This window comes from Aulonocara stuartgranti (genome assembly GCF_965226115.1).
Source record: "Aulonocara stuartgranti genome assembly, chromosome: 14".
NCBI lineage: Eukaryota > Metazoa > Chordata > Actinopteri > Cichliformes > Cichlidae > Aulonocara > Aulonocara stuartgranti.
Genome location: NC_138950.1, coordinates 8,871,287 through 8,890,801, shown reverse-complemented (window position 1 = coordinate 8,890,801; position 19,515 = coordinate 8,871,287). Strand labels below are relative to the sequence as shown.

At 40.6% G+C, this 19,515-nt stretch overlaps 1 protein-coding gene across 1 annotated transcript in view; it reads left to right on the top strand.

Annotated features, from left to right (window-relative positions):
- Positions 1 to 19,515, top strand: part of LOC309687499 (rho guanine nucleotide exchange factor TIAM1-like) — a 40,877-nt gene that overhangs the window by 2,234 nt on the left and 19,128 nt on the right. Inside the window, 5 exon segments of the mRNA XM_082502516.1 lie at positions 14,815 to 14,899; positions 14,994 to 15,891; positions 16,858 to 17,317; positions 17,683 to 17,855; positions 18,055 to 18,279. Of these exon segments, the coding sequence (XP_082358642.1) occupies positions 15,004 to 15,891; positions 16,858 to 17,317; positions 17,683 to 17,855; positions 18,055 to 18,279 (1,746 nt within the window). The 5' untranslated portion in view covers positions 14,815 to 14,899; positions 14,994 to 15,003.

Here is a 19,515-nt window from a genome sequence, read left to right as displayed (position 1 = left end):
ATGGTAATTTGTTGGCTTTTGGTACAATCCATGACTTTGTTCTTCATGCGTGTACAGAAATGTACTACCAAGCAAAGTTGATTTCTCGAGATGCGCATAATCTAACCCTCATAAGTGCTCTTTTTGAATTATTCATTTCCATCCCACTTGCACATAACTCTTCATTCATTTGCAAATTGGTGCAAAGTAAATACTGAAGGCAGTCTAGTGTTTTTTGCTTAGTGCCAAGTGAATAACATACAGAGATCAGTGTGATCATACTAACGCCAACCATTCACTGAAATGTAAACTTACTACTACCTTTTGCACTACAGTGGTTTGAATTGTAACTTCACAACCACGGCTGGATTTTTGTTAGATCACTGGTATCCCAGTGTTGGCTTTTCAAACAATCCATTTAAACAGTCAGCGAGTAGGAGAGGAGGCGTGTTGTGGAAATATTAATTACAGAAGTTAGACCACAACCACAGAGCTGGAAATCCTTTCCAAAAGGAAACTTATTTTATACTGCTAAGCCGCTGATTGTAGGTATTACAATGAGAGTATTGAGTTGAGCTAAAGCCTCAGTGCCATGTACACGCAGGAAAATATTACTAACAGCCATTATGCTGCTTATTAGCTTTTGGCAATAAAACAACCACCTCTATATTCCTAATTGCACATTGCTTGCAAGAATTGTAAAGCATCTGAACAAACTCCTGGCTTACATGGAGTTGTGAGTTTCTGTCAGTATCCTACTTGCTTTAGCAGAGTCCAAGCTCCCCAAATATTTAATGGTAGAACTACTGATCAGCACTTGATTGATCCATTGACTCTGAATGAGAATCAAATGGGAAACCAGCAACTCTGAACATGGATATATCATTTAAATTCTTGTTGAAAGGTAAAAAAGTTTGTCAAATGTGAGAATTTTCTTGCCTTCCGTTTTTCATAACGGAACGTTTAATATTTTGAAGTTTAAGGTAAAACTTGAATCAGGTTGTTATACACAATTTTTTTTTTTTGTGATCTGACACTATTGTGTAACATTGATGTTGCAGCTGCAAACTCTGCTATCCAGAGTCTTGTGATAAATATGGTCTTCAGAGGCTGGTTGCCAGATTTATCTTGTGAGAATTATGTGCTCTAATACTCCATGGACCGACAGATTTTTATAACAGACTAAGACATATTTCACATTGCAGCCATATGCACAAGTGAAGTTATCCATTTTTTTTTTTTTTTTTATCCGTTGATCTCAAAATGTTTAGTACAACAGTTTTGAGTAGATTAATTAAGGACACCCATGCTTTCCAATCCACTTCTGTTTACATCCATGTGATACGGTGTGGCAGACGAGAGCTCGGCATTCCCTCGTTTCTCCTGACAGGACATCCGTCTCCATTAGAGAATATTATTAATATCCATCTTAGGATGGTTAAGAATGTTGCTCATTGTTTGCTACACGTGTAGTCAAGTGTAGTAATTTTATTCTAAATCTTAAGCATTGTACTTGAAACAACCTTTGAACCCCGTGTCTTCATATCACATGCATTTCGAAAGGTCTTTCATGTTTTTCTAATTTAACACAGATTCTCAGGAAGTCGCCGTGTATTCCTGGCTATGAAATGTCTGTTATGTTGAATTCCTAATATGCTGACAGTTTGCATTATCTCGAGAAGCATCTAAAGGGCTTGCCAAGATTTGATCCCAGATGCTTCCAGAGGACAACGCCTCCAGCAGTGCTGCACATCAGTGTAACTGTGATGCACTCCATATACTGTGAGAGAAACTTGTGTTGTATTCCACTAAGCTTAGAAAGCAAGAAAACCAAAGGACTTTAACTTCCTAAGTTTTAGCTTCGAAAGTGCTGCAGAGGCATTTTGTATGACTGTAAGCCTGACCTCTAAGCACAATGAAAACGCAGGCTTCTCATAAATTATTACAGACTTAGATTAACATTCTCAAAGACGGCATGAATAACATTGTGCTTCTTTGTCAAATCAACTTCACAGCAAACAAGAGCTTCAGAACCTTATTACCTTGTTATTGGGATATTATTGTGTACATGCAGTATTCAGTAGCGCCTTTAGTACGCGTTTTCCGCAATGGCTTTTGGAAAGATAAATGAGTATTTAAACATCGTGTTAAAGCTGTGTTCCTTCTATTTCTGAGCTGTGAGAAGAAACGTGTGACCAGCTGTCAAAAATGCACATGGCGATGATCATCAGCTTCACGTGGCTGATACAGCCTTGTGGTTTAGGATGAATAATAGATACTAAGTGCACAAAACTGCTGAGGCTATGAGTCACTTTGGGGTGATGGGAGTTGAGCTAACTTTAACACACCATTGGTCACAAAAAATAACTTTTCAGAGCCCCTTTTTGCTTGCCTTGGTTTGAATCTGCGTCGAATGCGCTTTCACCGGCATACAAAAACAATTGGTTGCCAAGGATATGCTTTCAAAGCTCCCTCAAAAAACATTTATTTGGTCACATGGAAGTTAATCTGTACTAAAATGTGGTAAGATAAGTCTAGGTCACATAAAGTACAAGTGCTTTATGTCGCTATTGGTGTTTTAAATGCCTCTAGTTAAGAGAAAGGTAGATTTTAGATAATTACTTGACTTTTAAACCGATTTATACATTTAAAATATTAATAATTTGCATGTTTCAGCTATCCAGTTGCTATTGCTTTTGCCTATATTTTTTTTTATCTTTTATGATATAATAGACATATTAAATGATATTCTGATTATTTTTTTGAAAGCTACCAGAATGTATTTAAAACATTTACATGAGCTTACACGTTTTATAGGCACAACTGTGTATGCTTTGTGTAACTGGCTTAGTATGTATCAGACTCTACAGAGCAATTTATAAAGACACTTTAAAATATTACTGGCATCTTTTAATAACTAATATTGGGGAGCCACCTATGCTGCATAGGATCAATCCCAACCAATCAGTTCCAGCGTTTTCTTTACTCTCTAAATTATTTCTCTCTCTATACCAGCGTCTTTGAAGTCTACTCTTGAGAGGCAAGTCTCTGGTGGAGACCACTGGATCCTCCACTAATGATCTCTATCCAGGCTGGGCTTGCTACTTTCATGTCTTGCGTAACAGTTGCATTTTTTTCTCTTTAGATATCATTCGTACATAGTGCTCCTCTTCAGTACAATGGATCCACAGAAGGGCACGGATGAGGGAGGGGGTTGGTGATTGAGGAGACCTTCAAGAAAATAAGACAAACACTTAAACCCTCGTGGTGATGGATGTTCTTTTTAATGTTAATGTCAATTTGGTGGCTGAACCAAATCCTGCATATAGTATTAGACCCAGCGTGATGTGTGAACAGTTTGTATTTTTCAGAGTTGTTGATTCAACATCTTGAGTTGTGGGTAAAACTCATCCGTGTCTATTTGAAGGAAGACGATAATTGGTGTAAGACAAGAAGGTATCTTGGCTTTGTAGTTTGTAGTGGTTGCTGTTTTTAATACACATCCATAGTTTCATTGTACTCGATTTGTTTAGCATTTCGTATAATATTGCAGATGCTGCTGAATGGCAGGCTTTGCCATTAAATTTTAGGCCTAGTTAGGAAGTCATACTACTGCAACCTGATAATAATAAGCTACGTAAGCTTGCATGGCCCTTCATGGAAATGAGTTTTTTGTGTGACCAGTAATGTTTTTGGTTGCAAAAGTATTAATGCAAAATGATGGTGACTTTAACTTCAAAGCTACATCACGTTGAATGACGCACCACTTCATGGTCCATTCAGAATTGCTATAATAAAGCAAGTGTCGTCAATTATTAACTGACCTTTATTTAAAGCTGTTGTGGGGAGCAGCGGTTTGATTTGGCTAGTTAGACATGTTGGGTTTCTTTGCCTTGAAAAAACGACACTGACTTTTGCCATGGCTTGAGGAATCAATGACCTCACTACGGAAGAAATTAGAATTTATGTGACCGAGTAACAGTTATAGCAGTTATGAAAAAACAAAAAAAAATCCCCCCCAAAAAAACTCATTGTCTTTGCAATCACATTCAAAACCCACCTTGGGGAAGCCATTCTCCAATTTAAATGAGATTGTTTTTTTTGTTGAAGACAAAGCACAGCTTATTACTAACACCACCCCTGCTGCGAAGCCTTGTGGTGACAGCATCCCCTGTTTTACTGGCAAAGTTAAGACACAAATTAAAGGGGGTGTAGGTAAATTTAAAAGGGGGGAGAGTCAGGGGCTTCCTTACTACCTGAATCCAGCTCTGTTTTGTTGAACATCCAATACATGTTTCTACTCTGTCATTCTGATCTTGAACTTAACTATATCCTCACAAAAGTATTCCTGTGATTACTTTGCCTTCAGCTGATTTTTTCCCCCCTCTTGCTATGGCTGAAGGTGATTGGCATTGATTGTGGTTGGTTGTGACACCTGCACAGCATCAGCAGTCTGAAGTGCTGTTGTGGATCTGTACCCGTAGTCTCACCTGCCAAATTGCTCCAGCGGTATTGAATGTCCTGTCAATGTATTGGATGTCCAATTCAATCAGCATCCAAATTGAGTGCAGGCAACGCTGGTTTTAATAGCCTTGTGCCAGTGATGAGAAAGCAGAGTATTTTTTTTATCTGAGCTCCATGCAAGCAGTCTACATTTCTGAAATGCCTGTGGTGACAGCAGAGGAGGATTCAGCATTAGCCTACATTTCACTGACGGATGCATTTATTGCAATGCTGTCTTATTCATTTTTTTTTTCTTTTTTGGGGGCAGGGAGTAATTCCAATCTCATCTCATGTAACACAAATTTATTAAACTTTAATTTTATTCTCCGATGTTGTTTATTTGAAAAGTAACTTTAGATTTGTATTGGGATGTGGGTTTGATGGCCCGTTGTTTTTAAGCAATACTCTCATAATAACATCCCTAGTGTGTCATGTGTACTGAGATCTTTTCAAGATCAAATTCCACCTAATTGTTTGCTAATTGGAAAAACAATTAGTGCCACATGGTACAATTTGTGTGTCTAATGCTGACAAATTACAGGTTATGCTTTTGCATGCTAGAGATATTTTTCTCTATGATTAAAACTTGGTGGTTATGTTTATTATCATTATCATTTTTTTAATATTAGTGGCATAACCTTGGTAGAAGAGGAAGCCAGCATGACAACACTGTAGGGCCATCCCCCCCCCCCCCTTTTTTTTTAAATTTTTTTTTTATTTTTTAGGTTTTTGTCATAATCATCCAAAAGTCTAGACATGGCAATTCATCCCACTAATCTCTGGACTCTTTCTAGACACACTAAGCTCTGTGAACTCTATGCCTCTTCTCTCTGTGACTGTTAGGGTGTCTATGCTCTCAGCTAGCTTGGGGCGTGTTCAGTTCAGTTCAGTGTGCATGCAAAGCTGCTTCTGAGGCGCATGATGCAGGCTGCAGCTGAGCAGACACTGCTCTGCCCTCGCTTCCCTGTCCTATCCTTTCTCTGTCCCCGCGTCCTCTGCCGGTTCCGTCATTTCAAAATGAATCCCACACCTCTGTCACTGCTGATGTGAAAGCCACACGACATCACTGGTGCTATGACAACAGCAAGTCCTGCCTCTCTCACATTCACAAGTGCATTGTGGGCTGTCAGTGAATATACCAAATTACAAACTGCAACAGAATAACTGTGACCTTTCAGCCTTCATTGGCTTAGAGGCACACATTAATTTAATTTTCCGGAATTTTGTTTTAACGAATCTTCAGACCCCTTTATCTTTGGCAAAATGAAAGTGAAATTTACATTTAGGCTTCTGATCAAATTCAAAAATGAGCAACACAGGCCTGAATCTGACTGTTCTTTGTCCCATTAGTTTGTTCCCAATAAACCGTTCTGCAGCATATAGTGTAAATATCATGCTTCCTTAAAGGGAGTGGAGGGGCAATTATAGAGGAGGAGAGGGAGGAACATGCATTCCTGTTTGTAGTTTAGGGGGTTGGAATTATAGAGTGAAGAGGGAGCAACAAGGGAGGGAGTAAAGAGTGTGAAAGAGTCAGCTGGAGAAGGGGAGGGGGTACAAACGGCACTCCCTCTCTCCCTCAGTTCTTCAACTCATCCTTGGATACAGGAGTCAGTCTGCTGTGGACTTGCAGGAGGAATACCAATCATCACCTCATTTATATTTTGAAATATCCCTCTTATTGGTGCATCAGATTTAACTGGAGGAAGAGTAGAATTATAACTTCCATGAGAACATTAAGGTAAGTCACTAGTTGTGCATTTTCTGTGCCATGCCGCGTGTTTGGTAGTTGGTTAGGAGATAGAAAAGGCAAATGGCTCTTTACCCTCAAGCTTCCTACTTTCTAAAAGTGTTGCTAAATATCAGCAGTTCAAATGTCACACATTTTCTGGTACGTTTCAGTAGTTAAATTGGTCAGATGCAGCCAGCTCTCTCGTGAACCATATTGTTCCCTCCTGAGATGTGTAATTTCAGGATTTATTAGCTTTGACTGCAATATTCTCATTAGTGTCCACTCGTTTTTGCATTCCCATTCTTCCAGCAATTTAATATTATATTAAGTTGTAACCATACCCTGAAGCCCCGTAGCCTCAGGGTATGGGGATTCCTCAGTGTATGTACCTGTAGTAATCCTGTGTATTGCAAACTTTAGGCAATAAGGCATTGTGTTATCCACTTCACTCCTAGATGCAAACAATGCACCCTGTGTCTGTGTCATTGTAATGACAAAGCAGTGGTGGTGGTGGCAGGTTTGTGATGCTGACAAAGGGAGATGATGAATTGCAAATGTGAGAGATGTCCAAAGCCAAGGAGAATTCCCAGAGCGCATCACGGGGGGGAGTGGGGGGGCTTTACGTTGTGAGTTCATTTAAAACCCGAACTTTGTGCTTGAAAGCTGGTTGTGACTCCTGCAGTGGGGAGAGGGCGAGAAATGGTCATCTGGTGTTATAGTTATGGTAATGTATTGACTGTTCACGGCTTAGCAGGACAGGGGGTCGGATTCTGGCCTTCAGGCTTGTAAATCTTGATGATGCTCCTGTTGTGATTGGAGGAAAGCAGGCTTCGAAAAACACAAACTCTGAGTTCCTGTTAAAAGCTTGACACAAAAGTCACATGCAGTGTCCTCAGTCTAAATTTGTCTTAACAAAATTATTCTCAGCAGAGGAAAATAACCACTGATTGGTTTGCGCAATCTTATGCGATAAGCTTCACTTAATTAAAAGTTATTACCGTGTGCCATGAAACAAGGGTTATATTGTAGGTTTACAGGCTAAGAGTTAATCTGAGATCACGTGGTATTTCAGATACTAAGCTCATAAGATTTCAACTGAACTATTTGAGGCAGAATTCAGCATGCTGGAACTTGCTCTGCCACAACTCAAATTATTTTCAGTTTGCAGTTTTATGTGCATAAAACTTTGTTACCTTTCAAAGGGACTAGAGCATGTACTTACGATTGCAGGTATTTTCTTTCCTGGTAGTCACAGAATGTTGGGTTTGCTATTCAGTTTACTTATAAGCCTGAGCTAGGGTAAGAATAATATATACATATGCACTTTTTTCTTCTATAGCATTTAGAAAAGCAAGTATACAACTGTTTATAAAAATAAAAATTAACCTAATGTCGGTGGAATTTGTGCGACATCCCACAGTCTTTAAAAATAGAAGCATACTTTGATGCCTCCATGAGATTGAATTACTGCTGGGCTGTCATAATAAACACCATTTACATCCCACTGAGCTTTGTGAAAGTACATTGTATCTGCTGTCGGTAAATGTAACCTAAGGTGCAGTCAAAAAAAAAAAAAATCCTTCAATATCCATTAATATATGAAACCTAATGGGTGGAGGTGCTGTACTTTACCTGAAATTTGACTTTCTAAGTGACATGCCACAGGCTGATAAAGGAGGCTTGTGCTGGAAATTGTAATCAGGGATGTTTGGAGGAAGTGGACAGATTTCAACCAAGCTTTGTGTAGTCATGTGTGTCAGGACTGTGCTCAGTTCTGCCTCACTGCACAATGCAACACAGTGGGGACCCGGGAGCTTCAGGGGTGTTGTGGTGAAGGTGGAGCTTGGGAATGACTTCATGGGCTGTTTTCACAGATACATTGGTGTCAAATCTCCTCATTGTGTTTAAATTGTATAGTAAAGTCTTAAAGAAACACAGCAGCCCAAGGAGCCGCATGCACTTGCATATTGAGAATGTTATTTTGGAAATCCCAAAAAGTTGATTCTGTTCATCTGGATGCAGCGTTTTCAGTGGGAGAAACGTTTTGTCACTCATCCAAGTGACTTCTTCAGTTTCCACTGAAAACGCTATGTCCACATAAACAAAATAAAGTTTTTGGGATTTCCTTAACTGGATGATTGAACATGCATCAAATGTTATTTTGGAAAGTTTTTCTTCGCTCAGATGAACTCGCCTTTTCCTAGTGTACCAGTATTAGACACACTATTCCATCTGTTTGGAACACAACCTGAAATGTGCATTCCCTGCTCATTAATATTGAAATCAAAATGATGGAAATGGGTCTTGACTCTGACCCAGATGTGATATTGAGTGGGGTTTGTACTTCTGGTGCAATATAAAAGGAAACGCACCATACTGCAGCGTGCTTAGTATTCCCACTCACTGACCTGGAAGCAAAGGATTGGGTGAGTGAGAGAGCCTGAGTGCAAAACATTGTCCCCATGTTTTTGTTCCCCACTTCGTACTATCTTCGTACTTCATATTATCTCTGTGCAGACGTTTAGCGTTCTTGTGCATATAGTTTACTTTTATAAAAGTTGTGTAAAATTTCATATAATCACTAAAGGTTTTTTTTGTAATCTTCCAGATGTTTTCATACACCATCCCGTCCCAGTCATCGGTTGGTAATACCTCCTGGTGCATTTACAGATTTGTCACACCAGATAATGTTTTGCTAACCACTGGGTCCCGTCATTGATACTGTCGATCGCAAATCTATCATCGTAAAACTGCCAAGAACATTTGTTTCTTGTGTCCAGGGGAAATGGCTGGGTATGTTTGGAGTCGGAGTGTGGAGGAGGACATTGGAAGTCTGGAATGTGAAGCATGTAAGACAGAGTACTTTTGATGCTCCATGTACTTGGGGGAGACCTTTTCTCTGACAGTGACGGTTACAGGATATGAGAAGGTCAGCTCGTGTATGTGCTGATTGTGGTTTAAATATTTTGTAACAGCGGCTCAAACCTTTTTCATAAAAAAAGAATTTGCCGTTTTCATCCCAGATTCACACTTGTGTCACAAACTGTTGAGTCTTGATCTTGGATTTTTGTTTGATCTGCCTATCATTAACGTTTCCCCAGCTTCTGATCCAGTTCCACATTATCAAGACTAAAGTTTAAATTACTCTTCAAAAGATTTGCTTTTTCTTGATTGGGTACAACACTTTTATTTTTTTTTTTAATTTTCACATATCAAACAGCAGATTGTAGATTTTAGAAAAAATCCTTTCAGATATTAGCGGAAATGTAAAAGAGCTTTTTCAAATGCTCTGATACAGTCCTAAATGATTACTACACAAAATGAGCGTTGCTTTAGAGATTCAGAGAAGTGAAAATAAATGAAGGGATGAAGGCAGGAGGAACATTTGGAAATATTGATTTAGTTAAAACAAATGGATATAAAGTGATTTTAACAGAACACTTCATATGAAACAAAAACAATCACTTCCACAAACCTGTGTCGTCGGTCCCCCACCCCGCATGTCATAACAGTTGTCCACAGCTTAGTTACGCCTTCCACTAACAGCTGTTAAAGTACTGTTAAAGTAACTTCAAAGGTTGTTAATGAGGAGGCAAAGAGCCATGAGCAGGAAGTGATCTTATGGCACCTTAGCTGTGAACCTCTACACAAGCAAATTGCTGCTATTAATGGAGGTGAAAGTATTATGACCTCACAAGATCTTGCACCTACAATGAATTTGGACAAATGTAGGATAATAGATGATAGTTTCTATTCTCTGGGCGTTTTATTACACCTCAAACTCTGGTCGTCATTTTGACAGATACTGTGGAAAAAAAGACGAGACATTAATTTTTCATAAGTTTGTTTTTATCTGTGACCACAGAACCGTATAAAGTACTCTTAAGTCTGCAGAGTGGACAAAAGACATGTTGACCCAATAAAACCTGCAGTTTATGCTGTATGCAGCTTAAACATCAGCAGAAGAGTTGACCTCTGCACATGGCATTGAGGGACAAAGGTGCCACTAGGCTAAACAATACCAGCTGCTGCTCAGCAACAGGCTCACAAAAGCATAGCGTTTCTTTTAAAACAACACAGCTCCAGGTCATTGCTGTATCCACATTTTGCAATCAAGAATGATTTATCGACAAAATCCTTTCCACTGAGTGGAGCTCACTTGCATCAAACTAGCTCTGCTGGCGTTCATAATTCGGCTTTGTATGTTCTGGCATCCTTCGAAGGGTTGCTCTCCTACATTAAAAATGCTCCATAACACCCAGCCACCTGAGCCTCTTGTGACAGGGTCAGACAGGTCACACACAGCAGCCTCACGTGCCCCGCCGTACTCTGAAACACATAATCAGATCAGCAGCGAATGAAAATGACTCCGTGGCTTGGCTGGTGATTTGTTTTTGCTGAAATGTTGCTTCACCTGCTGCTTTGTCAATGCGGCTGTTAAAGCCATACATGCTCTATTTGTTATTTTAGAGGTAAATTTTGAATAAAGCTGCATAAATAGTGTTTTGGCCGATCCTGTCTAACCTGATTTGTTTTTTTCATGATGCATTCAGCAGTGTTAGCAAACAAAGTTGAGCTGCTTTCCATATCACTGAAAGCCCCTCTTTTCAGTTTGTTTGCTATTTAATGTTTCCAGGGTTACAGATTACAGTTGGAAATTACTCTTTGAATATATAACCATAGTATATTGTTTTAATCTAAGCTGTTAAATTACTTTTAATATGGATGGGTTTTTTTTTCTGGCACAGGAACCTTTTGAAAATGGATGCAAGCTCTTGTAATACCAAATTTCCCTCTGGCCTAATAGAATCTTGAATACAGTTGAGCCCACTCGAGAGCAGAAAATGAGTCATGAGAACAAGGGTTTGTGTTTAGTGCTTCCATTTTCACAGACACATATGACTCCATATCAGTTGGGAAATGTGAGCTGTCTTAAGTGCAGTCTTTCAGTGGTTAAACCCCCTCCTCTTGCTGCATACAGCTACCTGTGTTATTATCTCTGGAGACCAGAGTGTTCAGATTACAGGGTTTTGTGTTGGAGTTTGTTACTGGTTGGGCCTGGCTTGTTTTTCCTTTCACAGTTGTACCTAGGTCAAATGGCAGGAATGTGTTGCAGGACTCCAAACAGCTTTTTAACAGAGATGTTTATCATCACATTTTGTCATATGTCTTTACGTAAGCCTTGCTTTTTTCAAAAATGCACTGTAGCCATTGATTTTTTTTTTTCTTTTTTGAGACGTAGCCTGATGGAGGTGCACGTCAGAACTGCAGACTTCCTAATAAACAGTCTGTGTTGATGTAAGAATAGTCCAGATGATAGTCTGATGAGTTCACAGTTAGTCACTGACTGTCCTGTGTCTGGCGTCCAGCACTCACTTGTTGGGGAGCTCCTGCAAAACCAAATGAAATATTTCCAGTAGAGAGAATGATGCTGGTGTGAATTATTTTTCACTGTGTGCTACATGTGAGAAAAGAAGACTTTAGACAAATGACTCAACCTGAATCTCCTGGCATGAAGTTCAGCTCTGTCCATGTATACAGGAAAGTCTGACCAGGTGTTTCATGGTCTTTACCTTGTTTTCAAAGACCTTAAGTTGTATTTTGACCATGGGGCAACAACTTGCATGATGTCTGAAAATGATGCAAGCGGCTTGAATTTCATTCCTTGAGGACCTAAAGGTGGGTGGAGGGTTGAGACAATTTCCCCTCATACCTGTTCCAGCAGGCCCAAGAATTTGTATAAGAAGGACTTCAAAGTGGTCTTTACTAACAAAAGGAACTTAAATCTACCAGTCACATATTTTAGGGATGACAGCATTCCACACAACAGGTCATTCAGTGTAAAAACAAGTCACTGCTCCGAGAAGAGTTGATTCTGGCATAAATCACATTGCATGATTTTAATGTTCCAGTACAGTCCTGCAGTTATGAGGGATAAATTTGAGATTACCATAAGTGTTGACATTATCAACCGAGTTGAAAGTGTACACTTAATGACTCTCTCTGACTTTTTTGTAGTGTAAAAAATATAAAAAATAGAATACAGGATGCCTGTATATCATTTCCAAAAAAGAACTGAAAACCAGAAGATCACCACAGCCCATCTTAACTGAGCTCTGGACCATTTAAGAAGAAGGCAGATGTGTTTCTGCATTTTCTTTATAAAGTTTCTTTATTTCTTAAATGATATTTTGTACTCTAGATTATGAAATGTCCCTTTTTTTTTTCTTTTTTACAGTTTTAAGATGAGAAATCTTAACCATACTGTCCAAACATAAGCCAAAAAAGTCACCAGGTTGAACTGTGGTTCAGGCAGCATGGGAAATCACTTTCTCACGTGGATTGCCCACTACAAAGTTCAAACCTTGTGTTTTGCTTTTGCATGTCATTATAGTAAAGTTACCCACCCCTTAATAATCCTGGAACCACTTTAATTTTTGAAAGTCTCCAGTGGGAACTCTTTAGATTTGGTTGATCTTTCATGGGATCACCAAATTCTGATCATCCAGTGGAATTAACTTGTGATGTGTGTTAGTCTGTATTTCTAAAAGAATCCACTGGGTGTATGCGATGGGATTTTAGCGCCCTAAAATATCTTTTCCAGCCGTGGCATTTCTTGCTCATGTATTAATAAAGAGCTGATGGTGGATTCTGTGCGGCAGCAGCATTGCAGCTTCAGAGAACATTGTGTTTGGGAATTGAGGCCATTTAAAAGTTGTATTCAGATGTTCTGGTAGCTCCAGTGCAATTAAATTTAATAATCCTGCGTTTTCATTTTTGAACAATGCATTCTTAAAAATTTAGTATAACATTTCTCTGGGTCAGCCATTTAAATTATGTGTTTTGCTATACCAGGAGCTTCAGTGTAAATCATGTTCAGTAGGAATCTGTGTTGTGTCTTTTAAACAGTGCCAATAGAAACTTGCTGACTGTTCTGTTCCCTTTTCAACCTATTTATGGTTTTGTGGCAGAGTGATTGGTGGCCATGTATTCTGCTGAGAATTTATCGGATCTTTTTCTTTAAATCTGCTGATTTGTTAGGAGATGAGTTGCATTTATTGCAACATTTGGTTTGGTTTGGTCTCATGGATTTGGCTGAATATTCATTTTGTACATTTTACTTCCAATTTCACTCATAAGTTTAAGCGTACAGATATAGATATGTAAAGATAATGTGTTGTGTGGTCACAGTAATGCATAACTTTGTTGCAATTCTATTGTAGTCCAAATTAATCAGTAACGTTTTTGGTCTACAACACCTGGCTCCTGAACTTCAGAGATTAACAAATGAGATTCCTGGGTTCCAGCGAGATCCATCTGCATCACTTGTAATTTAGTTCTGGTCATTTTGCCATTTTACATACACAATAACACATTTGTGCTACAAATAGCAGAAACTTCAACCATAAAGAGCAACCATTACAAGGTGGACATTTTTCTCTCCTCTTCTCCATTTTTAAAAATTAAGGTTATTATGTAGGAATGCTACGTGAAAAAACTCCAGAAGTGGTCCACAGTATATTGTAGTGCTTACATTTTGTGAGCAATGCTTGTATGCCTCAGTGAATATCATTTCCTGTAACAACTTTGGTGTTTTGTTTTTTTTCATAGTTCTTTCCCTCCTGCGTTTCCGCTCTGTTCTATTTTGTACCAAATGGGATTAAATGAAATAGCCAACACACTGCAGAGTTATATAAAAGATGAATGTAGTTGTGTAAAGTTCAAACATGGTACACTGCAGTACCAGTGAGGGTTGATGAGTGGACAGAATAAGGAGGGAGGATAAGGATCACAACGTATAAAAACGGGGTCAACTTCCATTTATGTAAAGCCCCTCCTCACAGTAAGCCTGAGGGCAGCACCAGAGGGTTGGGCTTATTTGCTTATTTGCAAAAACACAGTACCCCCCCCCCCCTCCCCCAGAGGGTCTATCCTAAAAAGTGGAGAAGCACACATCGTGAGAAGCAGCGGCCACAAATGAGTTAGCTAATCTTCTGTCCCATCTGTTGGTGGTCCCAAAGTGGAACAGGACTTTTGTTTTCCTTTTTACATCACACTGTCCGGCCTAAAGGCGGATAAATAGAGTCCAAATGTGCATTATAGTCAAAGCTTCTGCACCCTCCTGCTCCCAGTCCTTGTTAATGCAGGAAGCAGTGCCTGAGAGCAAACAACTATATCTCTGCATGGATGGTTCATTCCAGTTCTGAATAACTCATGTTCGCTCACACTGTCATTAGGTACCCTCCACTTCACAAAATCCCTGTACATATTGAAGGGGGCTTGAGTGGCTCACATCCTCTACCAGTCTAAGCACAGTGTTTATTTAGCTGACTTTACAGATAATTACTAAAGAAATAACTGCAAAGCAAGACAAGTTACAGCTCTGCGTTTATAACATCTACCATTATCAATTCTTTTTATGTGAACAGTGTCCTATGTTTTAGGGGAAAGCCTAGGATGGAAACAACATGTCATGTTCCGTCTTTACGGGTCCATATCTGTAGACAGATTTGTTGAAAGAGTACAAATATTTAGCTAAGCCACACATAATTAAGAGCACACAGGTTTTGTACTGATTTTTCATCTAGATATCTGTTTTTCAGAGGTTTGTGGATTATACCAGCCAAAGGAACAAACTGTCTTAAGATCCAGTGACAAAATGCCAGAAAAGTCATTACGGCCCTGCAGGTAAAACACCATTCAGATACAATTCTTTTCTTCTGTATGTCTCTCCTTCATGTCCCCCTAGGTTTATTTAATCTGTTTCCCCCTGTCCGTTTAGCCTTTGAATCATGGGAAATGCTGAGAGCCAGAATGGGGACCATGCCCTCTATGGACGTGGCTATTTGTCACGTAAGCACATGTCTCGGTCTCTTCGCATCTCCAACAAGCAGTCCAGACGCTCTCGCCATGCTTCATCAGGAAAAATAGAGCACAGGAACTCTGAGACAAGCACGCGCTCAAGTAGCACACCCAGCATCCCACAGTCCCTGGCTGACAATGGCCTGGAACCCTTCAATGAGACAAATATCCTCCCAGACTTTGGAAGCCCCATTTGGGTGGACCGGGTGGCCATGAATCTGCGTCCAGTATCCTTTTACAATGACCTGGCCAATCCCTCAATGCACATAACCCTACCTGGTCCCATGGCAGAGGAGGTGCAGGATGAAGATATGTACGCAGGTGAAGTGAAATACCTCCAGAAAACCCCAGACTGCTCCAAGGAGACTGTTGGCTTCAAGAAGAGGTCTAAATCTGCAGACATGTGGCGAGATGACAGCCTGGAGTTCTCCCTGTCTGATGTCAGTCAAGATCACTTGACCAGCACAGAGGAGATTATAGACTTGACTAACGAGAGGGACTTCACTGGCTGCGAAGGCCACCTGCAGTCCAGCCCAACAGACTCCACTGACAGGGCAAACTCACTGGATGAGCTGTATAGCCAGATGAGTCCTGCCTCCAGGCAACTCCATGGCCGCTATGCAAAGTGGCACAACACCAACAGGGCTATCAGGGAGGGTGAGGACGATAAAATGCTATCTCCATCAGACGAGGATGGAAACACCTACGGTGCATACACCCTTCCCTGCCGACGTTCACACTGCTTGTCTGAAGGCCTGACCAGCCACCAAGTTGAAATGTGTGCCAGCATGCAGGGCAGGAGGGCGCAGACTATACAGGTAAGATCTGTAACTATTTTATAATGTACTGCTTGTTTGCACATTAAATTTAGCTTTAAAAAAGTAATTGAAATGTGGTTATTAGAAAACAGTAAAAATTCGAGTGCTGATGAATTTTTGATAGCCTGTTGGATACATATATGTCAAGGACCTTCCTTTGTTTAATGCCGTCGTGGATATTCTGTTCTGTTTTGGACAGAGCATGAAAAGCTGTGCTAAATCTGAAATGATCTAGTAGTAGTACAGCTCCCTTCATTCACTTCCCCAATGAATCTGTGAGTTTGTTCCGCTTCAGTCACCTCACAATAAGCTGTTAAAACAAACTGAGTGTAAAAAGAAAGCTTGTGTGGGACGAGGGAGTCGTAGTTTCCTGAAGAAACTGTTGTTTTTCTTGTGAGAGGAGATTGCGATGATGGGAGGGGGCGAGCACAGCCTAAAGTCACTCTCTGTTAGAAATACCTCGGCCTTTGTTATGATAATGAAGGGAGGCCTGTGGAAGAGTGTAACAGTAAAACGTGCATTGGTGGCCCTGTCTCTACGGGGCACCGTCAACTCTGGTGAATGGAGCTCTGGACCGCATGATTAGGTCATGTGACCAGATGGAGATACCAAGCTCAGTGTAACCCCCTTCATCTCCCAGGAGCCTTTGACCATGTGGGTAGGAGAGGGCAGACCCTGTGGTGCCACAGGCCGGGCAGGCTGTGCTCACACAACGGCAGACGCTTTGCTGTTGGCAATTAATTTTAAGCAGAAACTCAGGGTTAGACAACCTGTGGGCTCTCATTAAGCATCTGTTTTTTGTTTGTTTTTTTGCAACATGTTTGCTTTTCAAAAATGCTTCTATCCTTTATTTAGAGATAGACGATCAGGTGAGGGCAGCGGTTGTTAATGACCAGCTGCCCTCTTAGTGATGAACAAGAAGCTGTGATGCCGTCTCACCTGTTTTGTGCTTCTGCCACAACTCAGGATGTCACAGGCGGGGAGGGCAGCGAATATGAGGACAGCGGCATCGACGGGGTGACGGTGGAGCCGGAGCACCAGTCTCGCCGCTACAAGACCATGTCGGCCTCCTTCTCTGTGTTCTCAGTGCATGGCAGGAACATGTTCACTGGCAGTGACAGCGGGAGCAGCAGTGGCGGCGGAGGGGCCAGCGAGTGCGTTCAGGGCGTGTACGAAAACTTCCGTCAGGAACTACAGATGAGCTCCTGCCAGACTGAGAGCTTGGAGGAGGCGGGGTCTGCCCTAAGTGATGAGCAGAGCACTATGAGCTCCGCCTACCAGTCCGACCTCTTACTCAGTGTTGTCCAAGGGATGGTGCGCAAAGCTGGCAAACTTGCTGTTAAGAACTTCCTTGTGCATAAGAAAAACAAGAAAGTGGAGTCAGCCACAAGGCGCAAGTGGAAGAGTTACTGGGTTTCTCTCAAAGGTGTGTCATGGCCTCAGTGGTATCATTAAATTTACATTTTATTGCACTGCAATCCTGTAATGTCAGCCTGTGACATCCTGCTCATGCAAGATAATATGTTTGATGCTATTTAGTTACATGCTGACATTCAAAAGGGAGAGCAAAGGTTTACTTCAAATAAGATTTCTTTAAGGCATTATGTCACTGGACTGGACTTGAAATCAATTTAGAAGCCTGTGTCTAATAAAGCCTTTCTCCCTGACTCTTGCCATGCTGCACTTCTTAATGTTGGCCACTGGAGAGCAGAATTAAATTGCTTGAGGAAATCTGACTTTCTTGTAAAACTAAATAATTAAATCAACAGTTCCATTGTGTTGGTTTTCCAGGTTGCACGCTCTTCTTCTATGAGACTGATGGACGTTCAGGAATTGACAACAACAGCAATCCCAAACATGCCATCTGGGTGGAGAACAGTATTGTCCAGGCTGTACCAGAACATCCCAAAAAGGACTTTGTGTTCTGCCTCAGCAATTCCCTGGGAGATGCTTTTCTGTTCCAGGTAAGAAAATGCATGTATGTCAACTGTTCTGTGAATAAATACAAATTTAATTTGCATACATTGCCCTGTATTGACTGTATTTTCTTTTTATGATCTTTAAAATTCTGGCCTTTTAATACATCAGGAGCAAAACAAAACAAAAACAAAGGAGTTTGTGTGCTGTGTAACCTTTGACCTTTCATGGTCCCTCCCCCTGTAGACCTGCAGCCAGACAGAGCTGGAAAACTGGATCACAGCCATCCACTCAGCATGTGCCACTACTGTCGCCCGCCAGCATCACAGAGAGGACACTGTTCGGCTACTTCGCGCCGAGATCAAGAAGCTCGAGCAGAAGATCGACATGGACGAGAAGATGAAGAAGATGGGAGACATGCAGCTGTCTGCTGTCACTGACACCAAGAAGAGGAAGACGATCCTGGATCAAGTAGGTGTCATGCTACTTTCTTCTTTGAGCTCATGTCAGGCAGGTGTGCAGGGGGAAAACATTTCTGAACAAGGCATGGAAAGACGACTTACTGCTATATTATTTCTGATTACAAATCACCTTTCTATAAAAATAGATTATTTCAAAAGAAAACAGTGAAGTTAAACAAAGTTTTACCAGTTTGATTTCTTAATGCGTCTCTATAACTTCAATACTGATAGAAAGTATATATGAAAAAATGGGTTGAGTAGCTTCAAAAAACACCTGGAATGCAACATAGTGACTCCTAGCTTGGCTGAATATTTATCAAATAAGGATGGAAGTATGAAAAATGCCAAATATAACTGTGCCCCATCAGTCAGTTTTAGTTGTGACATACTTGTTTTTCAAATTTAAGCTTTTGCCCATCCCTCCTAGTAATCAGCCCACAAAAGTTCAGTTTTGTCTGGATTCATAAGCATGTCAGGAAGACGTATAAAAAAAGCATTATATCTATTTAAGAGCTCTTAAGACATCTGTTAAACCTCAATGAGAACCAATCCTGAGGAATCTTTAGCTTAATTAAAAAATGCTAAAGATCATTTTTAGTGATATTTTAGCTATTGTTACAATACTTACAGATATCAAATGTAAGTATGTATTTCAGTCTTGTATCCTCAGGTTTTTAATACATGGAATATGAGGAAAAGAGAGAAGCAGGGAGCAATGAGAGAGGATTAAGTTGCAGATTTAGAGGAATCATCCGCTAGAGGCTGCTAATGCTACAAATGTAACAGCCCCCAGATTGCTTTTTATTTTTCTTATTGTAATATGCACTTTGCTCTGGTCAGCCTGACATTCTCAATTAATTGCAAAGTTCATATTGTCTTTAATGGGTCTGTTTACAGAAAGGGGAGAGATCGCTGTTGTTTGGTCCGTTTGGTAGTGGCTGGTTGGAGCTGTTCTGTTTGGCAGTGTCAGGTTTCAAATTGTGAGAACTGAATGGATGTAGGACTGCTCCTTAGAAAGCTGAAACGCTCCCAGCCTCTATCTGCCAGTGGAATGCGCAGTATTGTTTCTTTCTCGTCTCTGGGCTACTTGGCAGTAATACAGAGCACTCTGCCATGGAGCTGGCCGCCTATTCCAAACACCAGTGCAGGACCATGACAGGGAGGGGACAGCCCAGTGAATAATCACAATGTCCTGCTCTACTGCCCCAATAAACATCAAACCATTAGGCACAGAGAGAGTGCAGGT